Source organism: Protomyctophum bolini, assembly GCF_963924005.1.
Source record: "Protomyctophum bolini genome assembly, chromosome: 6".
NCBI classification, from domain to species: Eukaryota; Metazoa; Chordata; class Actinopteri; order Myctophiformes; family Myctophidae; genus Protomyctophum; species Protomyctophum bolini.
The window spans coordinates 49,846,043-49,862,583 of NC_137867.1; the positions used below are offsets into that span (position 1 = coordinate 49,846,043).

A 16,541-nucleotide genomic window follows, 5' to 3' on the forward strand; every position below is an offset into this window, starting at 1 on the left:
TGGTTAAAGTTACCTTTGAACAGCCTATGAGTTGGTTAAAGTTACCTTTGAACAGCCTCTGAGTTGGTTAAAGTTACCTTTGAACAGTCTCTGAGTTGGTTAAAGTTACCTTTGAACAGCCTCTGAGTTGGTTAAAGTGACCTTTGAACAGCCTCTGAGTTGGTTAAATTTACCTTTGAACAGCCTCTGAGTTGGTTAAAGTTACCTTTGAACAGCCTCTGAGTTGGTTAAAGTTACCTTTGAACAGTCTCTGAGTTGGTTAAAGTTACCTTTGAACAGTCTCTGAGTTGGTTAAAGTTACCTTTGAACAGCCTCTGAGTTGGTTAAAGTTATCTTTGAACAGCCTCTGAGTTGGTTAAAGTTACCTTTGAACAGCCTCTGAGTTGGTTAAAGTGACCTTTGAACAGCCTCTGAGTTGGTTAAAGTGACCTTTGAACAGCCTCTGAGTTGGTTAAAGTTACCTTTGAACAGCCTCTGAGTTGGTTAAAGTGACCTTTGAACAGCCTCTGAGTTGGTTAAAGTTACCTTTGAACAGCCTCTGAGTTGGTTAAAGTTATTGAACAGCCTCTGAGTTGGTTAAAGTTATTGAACAGCCTCTGAGTTGGTTAAAGTAACCTTTGAACAGCCTCTGAGTTGGTTAAAGTGACCTTTGAACAGCCTCTGAGTTGGTTAAAGTGACCTTTGAACAGCCTCTGAGTTGGTTAAAGTTACCTTTGAACAGACACTGAGTTGGTTAAAGTTACCTTTGAACAGCCTCTGAGTTGGTTAAAGTGACCTTTGAACAGCCTCTGAGTTAATTGGTTAAAGTGACCTTTGAACAGCCTCTGAGTTGGTTAAAGTTACCTTTGAACAGACACTGAGTTGGTTAAAGTTACCTTTGAACAGCCTCTGAGTTGGTTAAAGTGACCTTTGAACAGCCTCTGAGTTGGTTAAAGTGACCTTTGAACAGCCTCTGAGTTGGTTAAAGTTACCTTTGAACAGACACTGAGTTGGTTAAAGTTACCTTTGAACAGCCTCTGAGTTGGTTAAAGTTACCTTTGAACAGCCTCTGAGTTGGTTAAAGTTACCTTTGAACAGCCTCTGAGTTGGTTAAAGTTACCTTTGAACAGCCTCTGAGTTGGTTAAAGTTATCTTTGAACAGCCTCTGAGTTGGTTAAAGTTACCTTTGAACAGCCTCTGAGTTGGTTAAAGTTACCTTTGAACAGCCTCTGAGTTGGTTAAAGTTACCTTTGAACAGCCTCTGAGTTGGTTAAAGTTACCTTTGAACAGCCTCTGAGTTGGTTAAAGTTACCTTTGAACAGCCTCTGAGTTGGTTAAAGTTACCTTTGAACAGCCTCTGAGTTGGTTAAAGTTATCTTTGAACAGCCTCTGAGTTGGTTAAAGTGACCTTTGAACAGCCTCTGAGTTGGTTAAAGTTACCTTTGAACAGCCTCTGAGTTGGTTAAAGTTACCTTTGAACAGCCTCTGAGTTGGTTAAAGTTACCTTTGAACAGCCTCTGAGTTGGTTAAAGTTACCTTTGAACAGCCTCTGAGTTGGTTAAAGTTATCTTTGAACAGCCTCTGAGTTGGTTAAAGTTACCTTTGAACAGCCTCTGAGTTGGTTAAAGTTACCTTTGAACAGCCTCTGAGTTGGTTAAAGTTACCTTTGAACAGCCTCTGAGTTGGTTAAAGTTATCTTTGAACAGCCTCTGAGTTGGTTAAAGTTACCTTTGAACAGACACTGAGTTGGTTAAAGTTACCTCTGAACAGCCTCTGAGTTGGTTAAAGTTACCTTTGAACAGCCTCTGAGTTGGTTAAAGTTATCTTTGAACAGCCTCTGAGTTGGTTAAAGTTACCTTTGAACAGCCTCTGAGTTGGTTAAAGTTACCTTTGAACAGACACTGAGTTGGTTAAAGTTACCTCTGAACAGCCTCTGAGTTGGTTAAAGTTACCTTTGAACAGACACTGAGTTGGTTAAAGTTACCTTTGAACAGCCTCTGAGTTGGTTAAAGTTACCTTTGAACAGCCTCTAGTTGGTTAAAGTTATCTTTGAACAGCCTCTGAGTTGGTTAAAGTTATTGAACAGCCTCTGAGTTGGTTAAAGTTACCTTTGAACAGCCTCTGAGTTGGTTAAAGTTATCTTTGAACAGCCTCTGAGTTGGTTAAAGTTACCTTTGAACAGCCTCTGAGTTGGTTAAAGTTATCTTGCCAAGGAGAGCTCTATTGGATCCACACTTTAGAAAGTTTACAACCCTTAGGTCTCAATGAAGATTTTGATATGAGTGTTGTTCTAAAATATTACATTTGCTCTTTTCTTTATGATGTGCCTGATGTTTGCATTTGATTGCATTTATTGGGCTTTTGTTTATTTCTGTTTTTTTGTTTACTTCGTTTGTAAATAATTGTACTTTTTCCTCGTGATGTTTTCACTTGTCTAAATGGACACTTGGGCCCAATCCCAATCGCCTCCCTCGAGCCCTCGCAGACTTCACATCAACGCATAAATCAGTGAGGGCTCATTGAGTCAGCAAGGGAGCGGATTGGGATTGGGCCTTGGGCCAAATTCCAATACCCAAAAACTTGGACACTCGCTCACTCACACTCGGTCACTCCAGCATGGTAAATTATGATGAAATTGGTGACCTGCAGAAATATGTGACCATCTTGTTGTCTTCACTCAATTTACATGGAAGTCTTTAAATATGTGGCCTAAATATCGCTAGGTTGAAGCTGCTAATGAACAAACTGCAACGATTTACATTCAGACACTGACGTTATTTATGTGATTGTCTACACAATTGTCACATATTTCAGCAGGTCACCAATCTCACCGTAACACCACCATGCTGGAGTGACCGAGTGTAAGTGAGCGAGTGGCCGACATTTGGGGTATTGGAATTTGGCCTTGGTGTCTTTGGGTGCCTTAATTGTAGTTCACTGAGAACTACAACTCCTATGAGTTATCATTCAAATTGAAATGTTTGACATAGGTGTGATCAATCATCCAGTCAAGTGATGAACATTATAATCTGTCCTATTGTGTCACTTTTTCATGATGCCTGAAGGAGGTCAGTAGACCCAAAGCTTGCTAAATAAATACATTGATTTATTACTGAGTGTGCGGAGCTTCCCCTTTATTTATTTTCTCTCTCCGGCGGTCAAAAAGGTATTTTAGTATACCAGAGATATAGGCCCGTTTGTATGTTTATTATGCCTCCTGGTGGCACATCTCTGTCTCCTCCACTAGGTGGTAGTACTGCACCATTTACTCACATTACTGAAGCACTGAAGGCTTATCTCTACAAGCGGTTTGTCCGCGGACATTATCAATTTATCATAATAATAATAATAATAATAATAATACCATGATGTGGGTTGAAACCCACTGCTGGTCTACGCTGTGAAATGTCACTGATTTTAGAGCTTCATTATCTTAAGTTCTACTAGTAAACATATCATCGTTTTTTCTTTAACGACATCAAAGTGAACACATTGAGAATATTAAACACAGACAGACAGGAGTCTATAGATATTATAATGGCATTGTGGTGAAACACAACATTTATTCTACACACTACACACAATTATAGTGGTTACATCATTTAGATTCTATTCTTTTCAGTCTAGATTCTAGAAAATAATTATCTAAATTTTAGACAACGGCAACAACAGCAGACTGGGGCGGACTGCACACACGCACGCACGCACGCACACACACACACACACACACACACACACACACACACACACACACACACACACACACACACACACACAAACAAACACACGCACACACACACACACACACACACACACACACACACACACACACACACACACACACACACGCGCGCGCGCGCGCGCAGTGACGTCACTCAGGTAATGAGCCACCTACAGACACAGACAGGAAGGACTCCTCGCATTTCCAGTCCAGTTCAGACCTGTTGTTATTTGTTGTTGTTAAAGTCCTGAGAGGAGGAACAACAGCGCGGTCGCACCCGACTCTTTCTGTTATATTTATTTACACGGCTTTGTTTTGTTGTTTTCTCTGCGTTTATAATTAAACATTGACGTTATAAACTCCATGATGGTTCCTGGTCTCCCACCCCGCCGCTGCTGCTTTCTGCTGCTGGTGCTTCTCTGTTGCTGCTTCATTCACGGCTGTGTGTCTCTGACCGAGGAGGAGATAGGTGAGTTTAACTGATTTAAATACTGTATTTATGTGTCTGTCTCTGACCGAGGAGGAGATAGGTGAGTTTAACTGATTTAAATACTGTATTTATGTGTCTGTCTCTGACCGAGGAGGAGATAGGTGAGTTTAACTGATTTAAATACTGTATTTATGTGTCTGTCTCTGACCGAGGAGGAGATAGGTGAGTTTAACTGATTTAAATACTGTATTTATGTGTCTGTCTCTGACCGAGGAGGAGATAGGTGAGTTTAACTGATTTAAATACTGTATTTATGTGTCTGTCTCTGACCGAGGAGGAGATAGGTGAGTTTAACTGATTTAAATACTGTATTTATGTGTCTGTCTCTGACCGAGGAGGAGATAGGTGAGTTTAACTGATTTAAATACTGTATTTATGTGTCTGTCTCTGACCGAGGAGGAGATAGGTGAGTTTAACTGATTTAAATACTGTATTTATGTGTCTGTCTCTGACCGAGGAGGAGATAGGTGAGTTTTACTGATTTAAATACTGTATTTATGTGTGTCTGTCTCTGACCGAGGAGGAGATAGGTGAGTTTAACTGATTTAAATGCTGTATTTATGTGTCAGTCTCTGACCGAGGAGGAGATAGGTGAGTTTAACTGATTTAAATACTGTATTTATGTGTGTGTGTGTGTGTCTCTGACCGAGGAGGAGATAGGTGAGTTTAACTGATTTAAATACTGTATTTATGTGTCTGTCTCTGACCGAGGAGGAGATAGGTGAGTTTAACTGATTTAAATACTGTATTTATGTGTGTCTGTCTCTGACCGAGGAGGAGATAGGTGAGTTTTACTGATTTAAATACTTTATTTATGTGTCTGTCTCTGACCGAGGAGGAGATAGGTGAGTTTAACTGATTTAAATACTGTATTTATGTGTGTCTGTCTCTGACCGAGGAGGAGATAGGTGAGTTTAACTGATTTAAATACTTTATTTATGTGTGTGTGTCTCTGACCGAGGAGGAGATAGGTGAGTTTAACTGATTTAAATACTGTATTTATGTGTGTGTCTCTGACCGAGGAGGAGATAGGTGAGTTTAACTGATTTAAATACTGTGTTTATGTGTGTGTCTCTGACCGAGGAGGAGATAGGTGAGTTTAACTGATTTAAATACTGTATTTATGTGTGTCTGTCTCTGACCGAGGAGGAGATAGGTGAGTTTAACTTATTTAAATACTGTATTTATGTGTGTCTGTCTCTGACCGAGGAGGAGACAGGTGAGTTTAACTTATTTAAATACTGTATTTATGTGTGTCTGTCTCTGACCGAGGAGGAGATAGGTGAGTTTAACTGATTTAAATACTGTATTTATGTGTCTGACTCTGACCGAGGAGGAGATAGGTGAGTTTAACTGAATTAAATACTTTATTTATGTGTCTGTCTCTGACCGAGGAGGAGATAGGTGAGTTTAACTGATTTAAATACTTTATTTATGTGTCTGTCTCTGACCGAGGAGGAGATAGGTGAGTTTGGGGCACTGGTGGCCGAACGGTTTGCGGAGCGTTCTTGATATCGGAAGGTATAGTTCGTATCCCCGGACCGGCACGTTAAAATGACCACCACTGAAGTGCCCTTGGACAAGGCACTGAACCCCTACCATGAAATGTTCTATGAGCAGGGCCTGGCTGTAAACAAGTTCTTGAGCTTATAGTCCAGTTACCCTGCAGGTAAACATAGTACCTTTCCTTTCAGTTTAACTGATTTAAATACTTTATTTATTTATGTGTGTGTGTGTGTCTCTGACCGAGGAGGAGATAGGTGAGTTTAACTGATTTAAATACTTTATTTATGTGTCTGTCTCTGACCGAGGAGGAGATAGGTGAGTTTGGGGCACTGGTGGCCGAACGGTTTGCGGAGCGGTCTTGATATCGGAAGGTCGCTAGTTCGTATCCCCGGACCGGCACGTTAAAATGACCACCGCTGAAGTGCCCTTGAGCAAGGCATTGAACCCCTACCATGAAATGTTCTATGAGCAGGGCCTGGCTGTAAACAAGTTCTTGAGCTTAGTCCAGTTACCCTGCAGGGTAAACATAGTACCTTTCCTTTCAGTTTAACTGATTTAAATACTTTATTTATGATGTGTGTCTGACTCTGACCGAGGAGGAGAGGTGAGTCTGGCTTTAGTTTAAATTATTTAATACTTCATTTAGGAATGTTTTTTATAAGAGAGATAGGTCAGCCTGCATACTTTTAATAGACTGATCTTTTTAACTCTGGTCCATAGCTAGCCTAGCCCCGCTCGGAACCAGTGACCAACTTTTATTTTTTAGGGAAATAGCAACGTTTGGGCCTATGCGGCCTTCATCAGGCTCTCTTTATGAACACAACGTTTGGGCCTATGCGGCCTTCATCAGGATATCTTTATGAACACAACGTTTGGGCCTATGCGGCCTTCATCAGGATATCTTTATGAACACAACGTTTGGGCCTATGCGGCCTTCATCAGGATATCTTTATGAACACAACGTTTGGGCCTATGCGGCCTTCATCAGGATATCTTTATGAACACAAATGGAAAAGCATCCTTTTTGTAGGCTGTCTGGCCTAAAGGTAAGCCTAGAACCTGTCACCTTACGTTGAGTCATGTCTTTTCTTTTGTTCTGATAGGCTTACCTTTAGGCCAGAGAGCCTAATTTTTTTTTTCCATTTTCCATTTTCCATTTGTGTTCATAAAGATATCCTGATGAAGGCTGCATAGGCCCAAACGTTGTGTTCATAAAGATATCCTGATGAAGGCTGCATAGGCCCAAACGTTGTGTTCATAAAGATAGCCTGATGAAGGCCGCATAGGCCCAAACGTTGTGTTCATAAAGATAGCCTGATGAAGGCTGCATAGGCCCAAACGTTGTGTTCATAAAGATAGCCTGATGAAGGCTGCATAGGCCCAAACGTTGTGTTCATAGAGATATCCTGATGAAGGCTGCATAGGCCCAAACGTTGTGTTCATAAAGATATCCTGATGAAGGCTGCATAGGCCCAAACGTTGTGTTCATAAAGATATCCTGATGAAGGCTGCATAGGCCCAAACGTTGTGTTCATAAAGAGAGCCTGATGAAGGCTGCATAGGCCCAAACGTTGTGTTCATAAAGATATCCTGATGAAGGCTGCATAGGCCCAAACGTTGTGTTCATAAAGATATCCTGATGAAGGCTGCATAGGCCCAAACGTTGTGTTCATAAAGAGAGCCTGATGAAGGCTGCATAGGCCCAAACGTTGCTATTTCCCTACAAATAAAAGTTGGTCACTGCATTTGAAGACAGTGTGCGGTTGTTTTCCTGGTTCATTTTTGGGGCAGCGTAGCCTCTCCTACGCACCTGTCGCCTGTAGGGGGCAGCGTACCCTCTCCTACGCACCTGTCGCCTGTAGGTGTGCAAAAGCTTTGCTTTTCAAAAGCGTTAAAGTGAAATTAATTTTGTGTATGTATGTCTGTCTGTGTGTGTGCGTGCGTGTCTGTGCGTGACTGCGTGCGTGACTGTGTGCGTGCGTGACTGTGTGTGTGCGTGCGTGTCTGTGCGTGCGTGTGTGCGTGAGTGTGCGTGCGTGACTGTGCGTGACTGTGTGCGTGCGTGCATGACTGGGCGTGACTGTGTGTGTGCGTGCGTGTTATCAGAAAGGGAGCGTGGTCTGACCGGTGTGTGTGTGTGTGTGTGTGTGTGTGGTGTGTTATCAGAGAAGGAGCGTGGTCTGACCGGTGTGTGTGTGTGTGTGTTATCAGATAAGGAGCGTGGTCTGACCACTGACAGTGTGTGTGTGTGTGTGTGTGTGTGTGTGTTATCAGATAAGGAGCGTGGTCTGACCAGTGTGTGTGTGTGTGTGTGTGTGTGTGTGGTGTGTTATCAGAGAAGGAGCGTGGTCTGACCTGTGTGTGTGTGTGTGTGTTATCAGATAAGGAGCGTGGTCTGACCACTGACAGTGTGTGTGTGTGTGTGTGTGTGTGTGTGTGTGTTAGATAAGGAGCGTGGTCTGACCAGTGTGTGTGTGTGTGTGTGTGTGTGTGTGTTATCAGATAAGGAGCGTGGTCTGACCGGTGTGTGTGTGTGTGTGTGTGTGTGTGTGTGTGTTATCAGAGAAGGAGCGTGGTCTGACCGGTGTGTGTGTGTGTGTGTGTGTTATCAGATAAGGAGCGTGGTCTGACCACTGACAGTGTGTGTGTGTGTGTGTGTGTGTGTTAGATAAGGAGCGTGGTCTGACCAGTGTGTGTGTGTGTGTGTGTGTGTGTGGTGTGTTATCAGATAAGGAGCGTGGTCTGACCACTGACAGTGTGTGTGTGTGTGTGTGTGTGTGTGGTGTGTTATCAGATAAGGAGCGTGGTCTGACCAGTGTGTGTGTGTGTGTGTGGTGTGTTATCAGATAAGGAGCGTGGTCTGACCGGTGAGGAGGACCCAGTGGACGGGTCCGTGAGGGTCAGCCTGGCGGACAGGAAGGTCCTGGACGGCTGGCTGACCACCATCTTCCTGCCCGTCCTCTACATCGTGGTGTTCGTGGTGGCGCTGCCCTCCAACGCCATGGCGCTGTGGGTGTTCGCCTTCCGCACCAAGAAGAAGCACCCGGCCTCCATCTACATGGCCAACCTGGCGCTGTCCGACCTCATGTTCGTGGTGCGTAGACCCATTTATATCTGGTTCTGTCGGACCTGATGTTTGTGGTGTTTAAACCCATTTATATCTGGTTCTGTCGGACCCGAGGTTTGTGGTGTTTAAACCCATTTATATCTGGTTCTGTCGGACCTGATGTTTGTGGTGTTTAAACCCATTTATATCTGGTTCTGTCGGACCTGATGTTTGTGGTGTTTAAACCCATTTATATCTGGTTCTGTCGGACCCGAGGTTTGTGGTGTTTAAACCCATTTATATCTGGTTCTGTCGGACCTGATGTTCGTGGTGTTTAAACCCATTTATATCTGGTTCTGTCGGACCCGAGGTTTGTGGTGTTTAAACCCATTTATACCTGGTTCTGTCGGACCTGATGTTCGCAGTGTGTAAATCCCTATAACAATTTAAGCAATAAGCCACGAGAGGTCTCAGGTTACCGGGTATTTTACACTGGCTGGGGGCGCAGGCAGACCCGAGGCGCAGCCGAGGGTCTTCTACCCCGCAGCCAGTGAAATTAAAACAAAATACGGCAATTTTCTTTTCCGGCCGCGTGTCCGAAATGCACCGCACAGCCCAGGGGGGCCCTGACATTTTGTCTAGCCCGGGGGGCCCTTGGGAGGGTAAATACGGCCCTGCCTGTTTTAGAATTAGCACACAATGCTGGAGGCAGCAGGACGTTGTTGCTGTACTGAAAACGAGTGCTTCCAAACCCCTGATGGAAACATGGCCGCCGCGGTCCGCAAACGGGGCAAAATAATGAGCGTTCTCTCTGGATCTCGTTGCCACCAACAGTGTTGTTTTCGTCGACTAAAACTAAGACGAAAAATGTTCGTCGACTACCTTTTTTCACTGACGGAAACTAAATGAAAACGAATCTATGATGACTAAAACTAAGACTAAATATACTGACAATTTCGTCAACAAATAAAAACTAGACTAAAATGTTAGTAAGGGACTTAGTGGACAAGAGATCCAGTTTTATGCTGGGTTGCATGCTGAAAATAGCAGATCTACAATCTGCTGCGACGCGTTTTTGAGATTGCATATCTGCTATTTTCAGCATGCAATCAAAGTGTAAAATATGTCATTACAACGACATCAAGGCCTGTCAAAACACATTTTAGTCGACTAAATCAACTGTAGATTCAGTCGACTAAAATCGTATGACATTTAGTCGACTAAAACTAGACTAAACACTATAGAACATTCCAGGTGACTAAAATGTGACTAAAACTAAATGAAAACTATTAGAGAGACTATGACTAAAACTAAAATGCTTCCAAAAACAACACTGCTCACCACCAACAGGTGTGGCTCCCCCTGAAGATCTCCTACCATCTGAACGGCAACGACTGGATCTACGGAGAGCCTCTGTGCAAGGTCCTGGTGGGCTTCTTCTACGCCAACATGTACTGCTCCAGCGCCTTCATCGCGTGCATCAGCGTGCAGCGCTACTGGGGCGTGGTGCACCCGCTGGCGCGCGGCCAGCGCGGCCAGAACCGCCTCACGGCGGCCGTGTGCGTGTGCGTGTGGGCCGCGGTGTGGCTCCTCACCGTCCCGCTCTACCTCTACGACCAGACGGTCCGCGAGAAGAGCCTGAACATCCTCACCTGCCACGACGTCACCAGGTAGACTGTTGTTCACCTCGTTATTGCGAATGCAATGAGCACTTACTATGAGACCTAGCAGATCATGTCTGTCTGTGTGTGTGTGTGTGTGTGTGTCCTGCTATACGTCCAAATATGGAGTGTTTGTTGTTAGCATGTTGTCGTGCTTTAGCTATTGAAAAATAGCAGACCTACAAGCTCATAGCGCGCCACCGAGTGGCGCGCTACGAGCTTGTAGATCTGCTATTTTTGAAAAATCGAAGAACGACTGCCATTTATTAAAATCTGATCTCAGGTCAGACTGGGTTAATCAGACCAGTGTATGTCCAGTGGAAACCTCGTATAGAATCTGATCTCAGGTCAGAATGGGTTAATCAGACCAGTGTATGTCCAGTGGAAACCTCGTATAGAATCTGATCTCAGGTCAGAATGGGTTATAATCAGACCAGTGTATGTCCAGTGGAAACCTCGTATAGAATCTGATCTCAGGTCAGAATGGGTTAAAACACCAAAAAAGGGAACGATCTTTTGACTGTCGTGTTGTGTTGTGTAATGCTTCCCAGGCCCAGTCAGAAGAACATGGCGGCGGGCTACTTCCTGACCATGGCCCTGCTGGGGTTTGTAGTTCCGTCGGCGGTGTGCGTGGTGGCCTACGGCCTCATGCTGCGCACGCTGCGCAGCTCCATGAGCAGCTCCTCCGTCACCAAGAACCGCCGCAAGGCCGTGGTCCTGGTCATCACCGTGGTGGTCATGTTCCTGCTCTGCTTCACCCCCAGGTCAGTGAGTCCTGTTCACCCCCAGGTCAGTGAGTCCTGTTCACCCCCTGGTCAGTTAGTCCTGTTCACCCCCTGGTCAGTTAGTCCTGTTCACCCCCTGGTCATTTAGTCCTGTTCACCCCCTGGTCAGTTAGTCCTGTTCACCCCCTGGTCATTTAGTCCTGTTCACCCCCATGTCAGTTAGTCCTGTTCACCCCCAGGTCAGTGAGTCCTGTTCACCCCCAGGTCAGTGAGTCCTGTTCACCCCCTGGTCAGTGAGTCCTGTTCACCCCCTGGTCAGTGAGTCCTGTTCACCCCCTGGTCATTTAGTCCTGTTCACCCCCTGGTCAGTTAGTCCAGTTCACCCCCTGGTCAGTTAGTCCAGTTCACCCCCTGGTCAGTTAGTCCTGTTCACCCCCTGGTCAGTTAGTCCTGTTCACCCCCTGGTCAGTTAGTCCTGTTCACCCCCTGGTCAGTTAGTCCAGTTCACCCCCTGGTCAGTTAGTCCAGTTCACCCCCTGGTCAGTTAGTCCTGTTCACCCCCAGGTCAGTTAGTCCTGTTCACCCCCTGGTCAGTTAGTCCTGTTCACCCCCTGGTCAGTTAGTCCAGTTCACCCCCTGGTCAGTTAGTCCAGTTCACCCCCTGGTCAGTTAGTCCAGTTTCACAATACGGTGCTGGTGCTGGACCCAAGAAGTGACCGAATGAAGAAAAAAGGTGGAATGTCCCGCACACGATATATAGTTCTGCTCCCCGTAAAGACCCTGTGGGGGTGAAACGTTGTTGTGTTTAGGAAGGAACCTTCCTTTTCCCCTCAATAAAGTTGACCAGGCTTTTCCTCCGAGGTGGTGGAAAGCCTGGCAAGGCGAGGTTACTATGATAGTAACCCTTTGCTGTTACGAGGCGTGTTTCCTCCTCCGCGTCATCAGTCATCAGTGCCCATACCTGAAGGCGGGGTTGTCGAAAGGGCCTTTCTGTGTGGAGTTTGCATGTTCTCCCCGTGTCCCCTAGGGTACAGTAGGTACCCTCACATGTTCTCCCCCTGTCCCCTAGGGTAGGTACCCTCACATGTTCTGCCCGTGTCCCCTAGGGTAGGTACCCTCACATGTTCTCCCCGTGTCCCCTAGGGTAGGTACCCTCACATGTTCTCCCCGTGTCCCCTAGGGTAGGTACCCTCACATGTTCTCCCCGTGTCCCCTAGGGTAGGTACCCTCACATGTTCTCCCCGTTTCCCCTAGGGTAGGTACCCTCACATGTTCTCCCCGTGTCCCCTAGGGTAGGTACCCTCACATGTTCTCCCCGTGTCCCCTAGGGTAGGTACCCTCACATGTTCTCCCCGTGTCCCCTAGGGTAGGTACCCTCACATGTTCTCCCCGTGTCCCCTAGGGTAGGTACCCTCACATGTTCTCCCCGTGTCCCCTAGGGTAGGTACCCTCACAACATGTTCTCCCCGTGTCCCCTATAGGGTAGGTACCCTCACAACATGTTCTCCCCGTGTCCCCTAGGGTAGGTACCCTCACAACATGTTCTCCCCGTGTCCCCTATAGGGTAGGTACCCTCACAACATGTTCTCCCCGTGTCCCCTAGGGTAGGTACCCTCACAAAAAACATGCAGTAATCCTGGTCTCTAAACTGCCTCCCCCTGGCCAGCCGGGGTGCCTGATGGAGGGGAAAGGAACTGGTCTCTTTTTCAATGATTTTTATTTGATTTTCAAGTGTTTGACATGGATCACATTGACGTACATAAAACAAAAACAAAAACAAAAACAAAACAAAACAAAAACAACAACAACAACAACAACATGCCAGCAAATAGTACAGAAAGGTAGTCAGGTATACAGTTGGTATTTCATATATACACATATACATTCACATAAATAAATATAAATAAATATATTATATATACCTATATATAAATATATTTACACAAATATAATATTCCATATATATACATACATATGTTTGCATACCTATACATACGCATATTCATATATACATTCACATACTCCTATAACTTCTTCTCATACTGTTACCCCCATACATATTACTCTTTTCCATTCCTCTTTTAAAAATCTTGCAATCGGTGACCAATCTCTGACGAAGTCAGTAAGATTGCCTTTTAATACATATGATAATCTCTCCATTGGCAATATCGACATGAGTTTTTCATACCATAATTGTATGTCAGGGGGATCCTCATCTAACCATTTTTGTAGAATTGTGAGCCGTGCAACATAAAGGGCTATTCGTAATATATATCTATATCTTAAATCATAATCAAAGTCTAAACCTAGTACCAGGTTCACTGGGTTTAACTGTATCCTGATCTCAAAGATCTTCAATATCTCCCTTTGAACACTTTTCCAAAATGTTTTGATTTTATGGCATGACCACATTAAATGGCTATATGTACCAGCATTATTTTTACATTTAAAGCACTGCCCAGAACATGATGGATCATATTTACTGCGTATAGCTGGAGTTACATGTAACCTGTGAATGATCTTATATTGTGTCTCATGAGTTCTGTTAGAGCATGTAATTTGTTTTGCATTTAGTAAGATTCTTTTCCACTTTTTAGAATCAATTTGGTGCCCAAAATCCTCTGCCCAAAATGCTTTACTACTTATATTTGGGATTTTAGTGAACATTTGAGAGTATAGCTTATCACCGTCTTCTTTAAGGAAGAGGCTTTCATTAATATTTGTTCCAGGTTGTTTTCCCTCATTTCTCTTTTGTATAATGGTACAGATTGGATATAACTCCTAACTTGTAGATACCTGAAGAATTGTACTTGAGGCAAATTAAATTCATTCCTAATTTGGGCAAAGGATTTTAAGGTTCCACCCAGAAAGAGATCTTGTATTTTTAAAATGCCAGCCTCTTTCCAGGCTCTGAACCCGACATCTGAACATGATTGAGCAAAGTCAGGATTACAAAAAACAGGAGCAAGAACAGAGTATGTATTAGTAATACCAAAATGTTTACGTATTTGATTCCAAGATTTCAAGGTATTTCTCACGATAAAGTTTTCTCTTAACCCGTGGAGTGAAATAGCTCCGTTTATAAATGGCAACTCAGAAAGAGCAGACAGACATCGAACACCCTCCAAGTCAAGAAAGGATGAATTTGTATCATTTTTTACCCAACTGACCCAACGGAACTGGTCTCTAAACTGCCTCCCCCTGGCCAGCCGGGGCGCCTGATGGAGGTCAAAAGAGCTGGTTGGAATAACGTGTTCCTTCCATGCGCTACGTCCAACCAGGGAAACTACCCCCTGTCAGGTGTAAAGGAGCAACTTGGACACTCAGGCATGAAGGAAGCATGAGTTTCATGTCCGTTGGTCTCCCCTTGTCCCCCATATATGGGGACTAGGTTGCTCTCCCCTTGTCCCCCATATATGGGGACTAGGTTGCTCTCCCCTTGTCCCCCATAAATGGGGACTAGGTTGGTCTCCCCTTGTCCCCCATATATGGGGACTAGGTTGGCGGAGGGTGTGTAGAGCCCAGGATCACATTAGATGATTGACACAGGGGTGAAAAATGGGTTACAAAAATCGTGGGTTAAAATAAATATTTAGATGGTAACCCTTTGCTTCACTCCTCACAGTAACATCATGCTGGTGGTTCACTACTGCCTCATGCTGGCCGGGAGGACCGACAACATGTACGCCTTCTACATCACCACGCTGTGCCTGGCCAGCCTCAACTGCTGCGTGGACCCCTTCGTCTACTACTTCATCTCGGAGGAGTTCCGGAACCACGTGAAGAACACCATCATCTGCCGCAGCGTGAGGAAGGCCGACCGCATGAAGGTCTCCTTCAGCGCGCTGAAGAACTCCAACAAGAAGAGCGCCACCTACAGCAGCACCTCCGACGGCAACACTCGGAGCACCAGCTGTTAGAGCACGGCCTCTCAGAGCCACTCCGGCCTGGGGGGGCTTCCGGGGGTCCTGGGAGGGGTTCCGGGGGTCCCGGAGGGGCTTCCGGGGGTCCTGGGAGGGGTTCCGGGGGTCCTGGAGGGGCTTCCGGGTTTTCCCTCAGGGGGGTCCCTCAGAGGGGTCCCCACTCCCCGGAAAAATGAGGAATAGTTTAAGCCATTTAGGAAAACAAATGTCTTCTAATTAGATTTCTGGAACTGACCCTTATGTTTCTGTGTCAGTGGTGCTCAACCTTTGACCCCTTGACATGAAGATGTTTTGAGAAGCACGTGTTCTAAAAATGATGGGACGATAGTTAAAGGAGAATTCCATGCTAGAATGCTTTCTTATCTTTCTTACCTTTCTTTGTAGTCGTTACGTCTCCACCAAAGAGGTCCAGGTGTTTTTTTTTGCGCAAAAACTCCTTATTTGCTGTTTTCCCTACCATAAGCCCTCAATGAATTGCATTGCATTGAATGGGAATTTAATGGGGCTATATGGGGTGTTATGCTAGTTTGCTTATTCCCATCGAAAGAAGTAGTAAAGTGTTGCCGCTTGGGATATTATTTACATTATGAAGAGAGGATATATACAAAGAAATTATCATTTTGAGCGATGGAAATAAGCGAATTAGCACAACACCCCATAGCCCCCATTCAATTCCCATTCAATTCAATGCAATTCATTGAGGGCTTATGTTAGGGGAAACGGCCAATAAGGAGTTTTTGCACAAAACAACACCTGGACCTCTTTGGTGGGGAGGTAACGACTACAAAGAAAGGTAAGAAAGCCTTTTAGTATGGAATTCTCCTTTAAGTCGCCGTCTTCCGTGCACTCGCTGTTTTTTGGAGCCAGCCGTCCGGTCGTCACTCGTGCCTGAATGTTTTTTTTTTAACTTTTTTATTTAATTGTTTTTTTACGTTTGTACTTGTTTTTAAATGCTACTGTGAGTTCTACTTCCGCGCCACGGATAGATTATAAAGGGTTAATTAACCCCAATCCGTCTACCGTTTTTCTCTGGAACATTTACGATTTACGGTGCCTTTTTTTTTTCCTGTCATTATTTAATCACAGGAGCTTAATACATTTTATTGGTACAATATTTATTAAAACCCCATAAAACACTTTCACTTTATAAATCTTTCCCAACAAGCGAAAGATTGATGTTTCCAAATCACCAAAATCACTGAATGCTCCTTTCAATAAATCCTTTATTTAACACAGGAGGGCTGTGGACAGTTCAGAAACCACTCTGTGTCTCATAGGACGGCCGAGGGCAGTTCAGAAACCTGTACACCAGTGACATCATCCAGATTTATTATATATATTTAGATTTGTGTTTTCGTGAGAACGATTTGCTTCCATTTATTGCATTGCAACTTTTCAGGAATAAAAAGCCTGCAGTTTCTATTAGCTTGGATTCCCCATCGATGATGTCACTGGTGGACGGGTTCCTGAACTGCCCACAGCCCTCCTAT

The 16,541-nt window shown here is 44.6% G+C and overlaps 1 protein-coding gene across 1 annotated transcript in view; it reads left to right on the top strand.

Annotated features, from left to right (window-relative positions):
- The first annotated feature begins 3,909 nt into the window (after positions 1-3,909).
- The window catches only part of LOC308317089 (uncharacterized protein), a 28,976-nt gene continuing 16,344 nt past the window's right edge, over positions 3,910-16,541 (top strand). Inside the window, exons 1-5 of the mRNA XM_080765883.1 lie at positions 3,910-4,169; positions 8,543-8,790; positions 10,093-10,412; positions 10,955-11,167; positions 14,754-15,043. Coding sequence (XP_080622009.1) covers positions 4,064-4,169; positions 8,543-8,790; positions 10,093-10,412; positions 10,955-11,167; positions 14,754-15,043 — 1,177 coding nt within the window. The 5' untranslated portion in view covers positions 3,910-4,063. The remainder of the gene's footprint in view (positions 4,170-8,542; positions 8,791-10,092; positions 10,413-10,954; positions 11,168-14,753; positions 15,044-16,541) is intronic.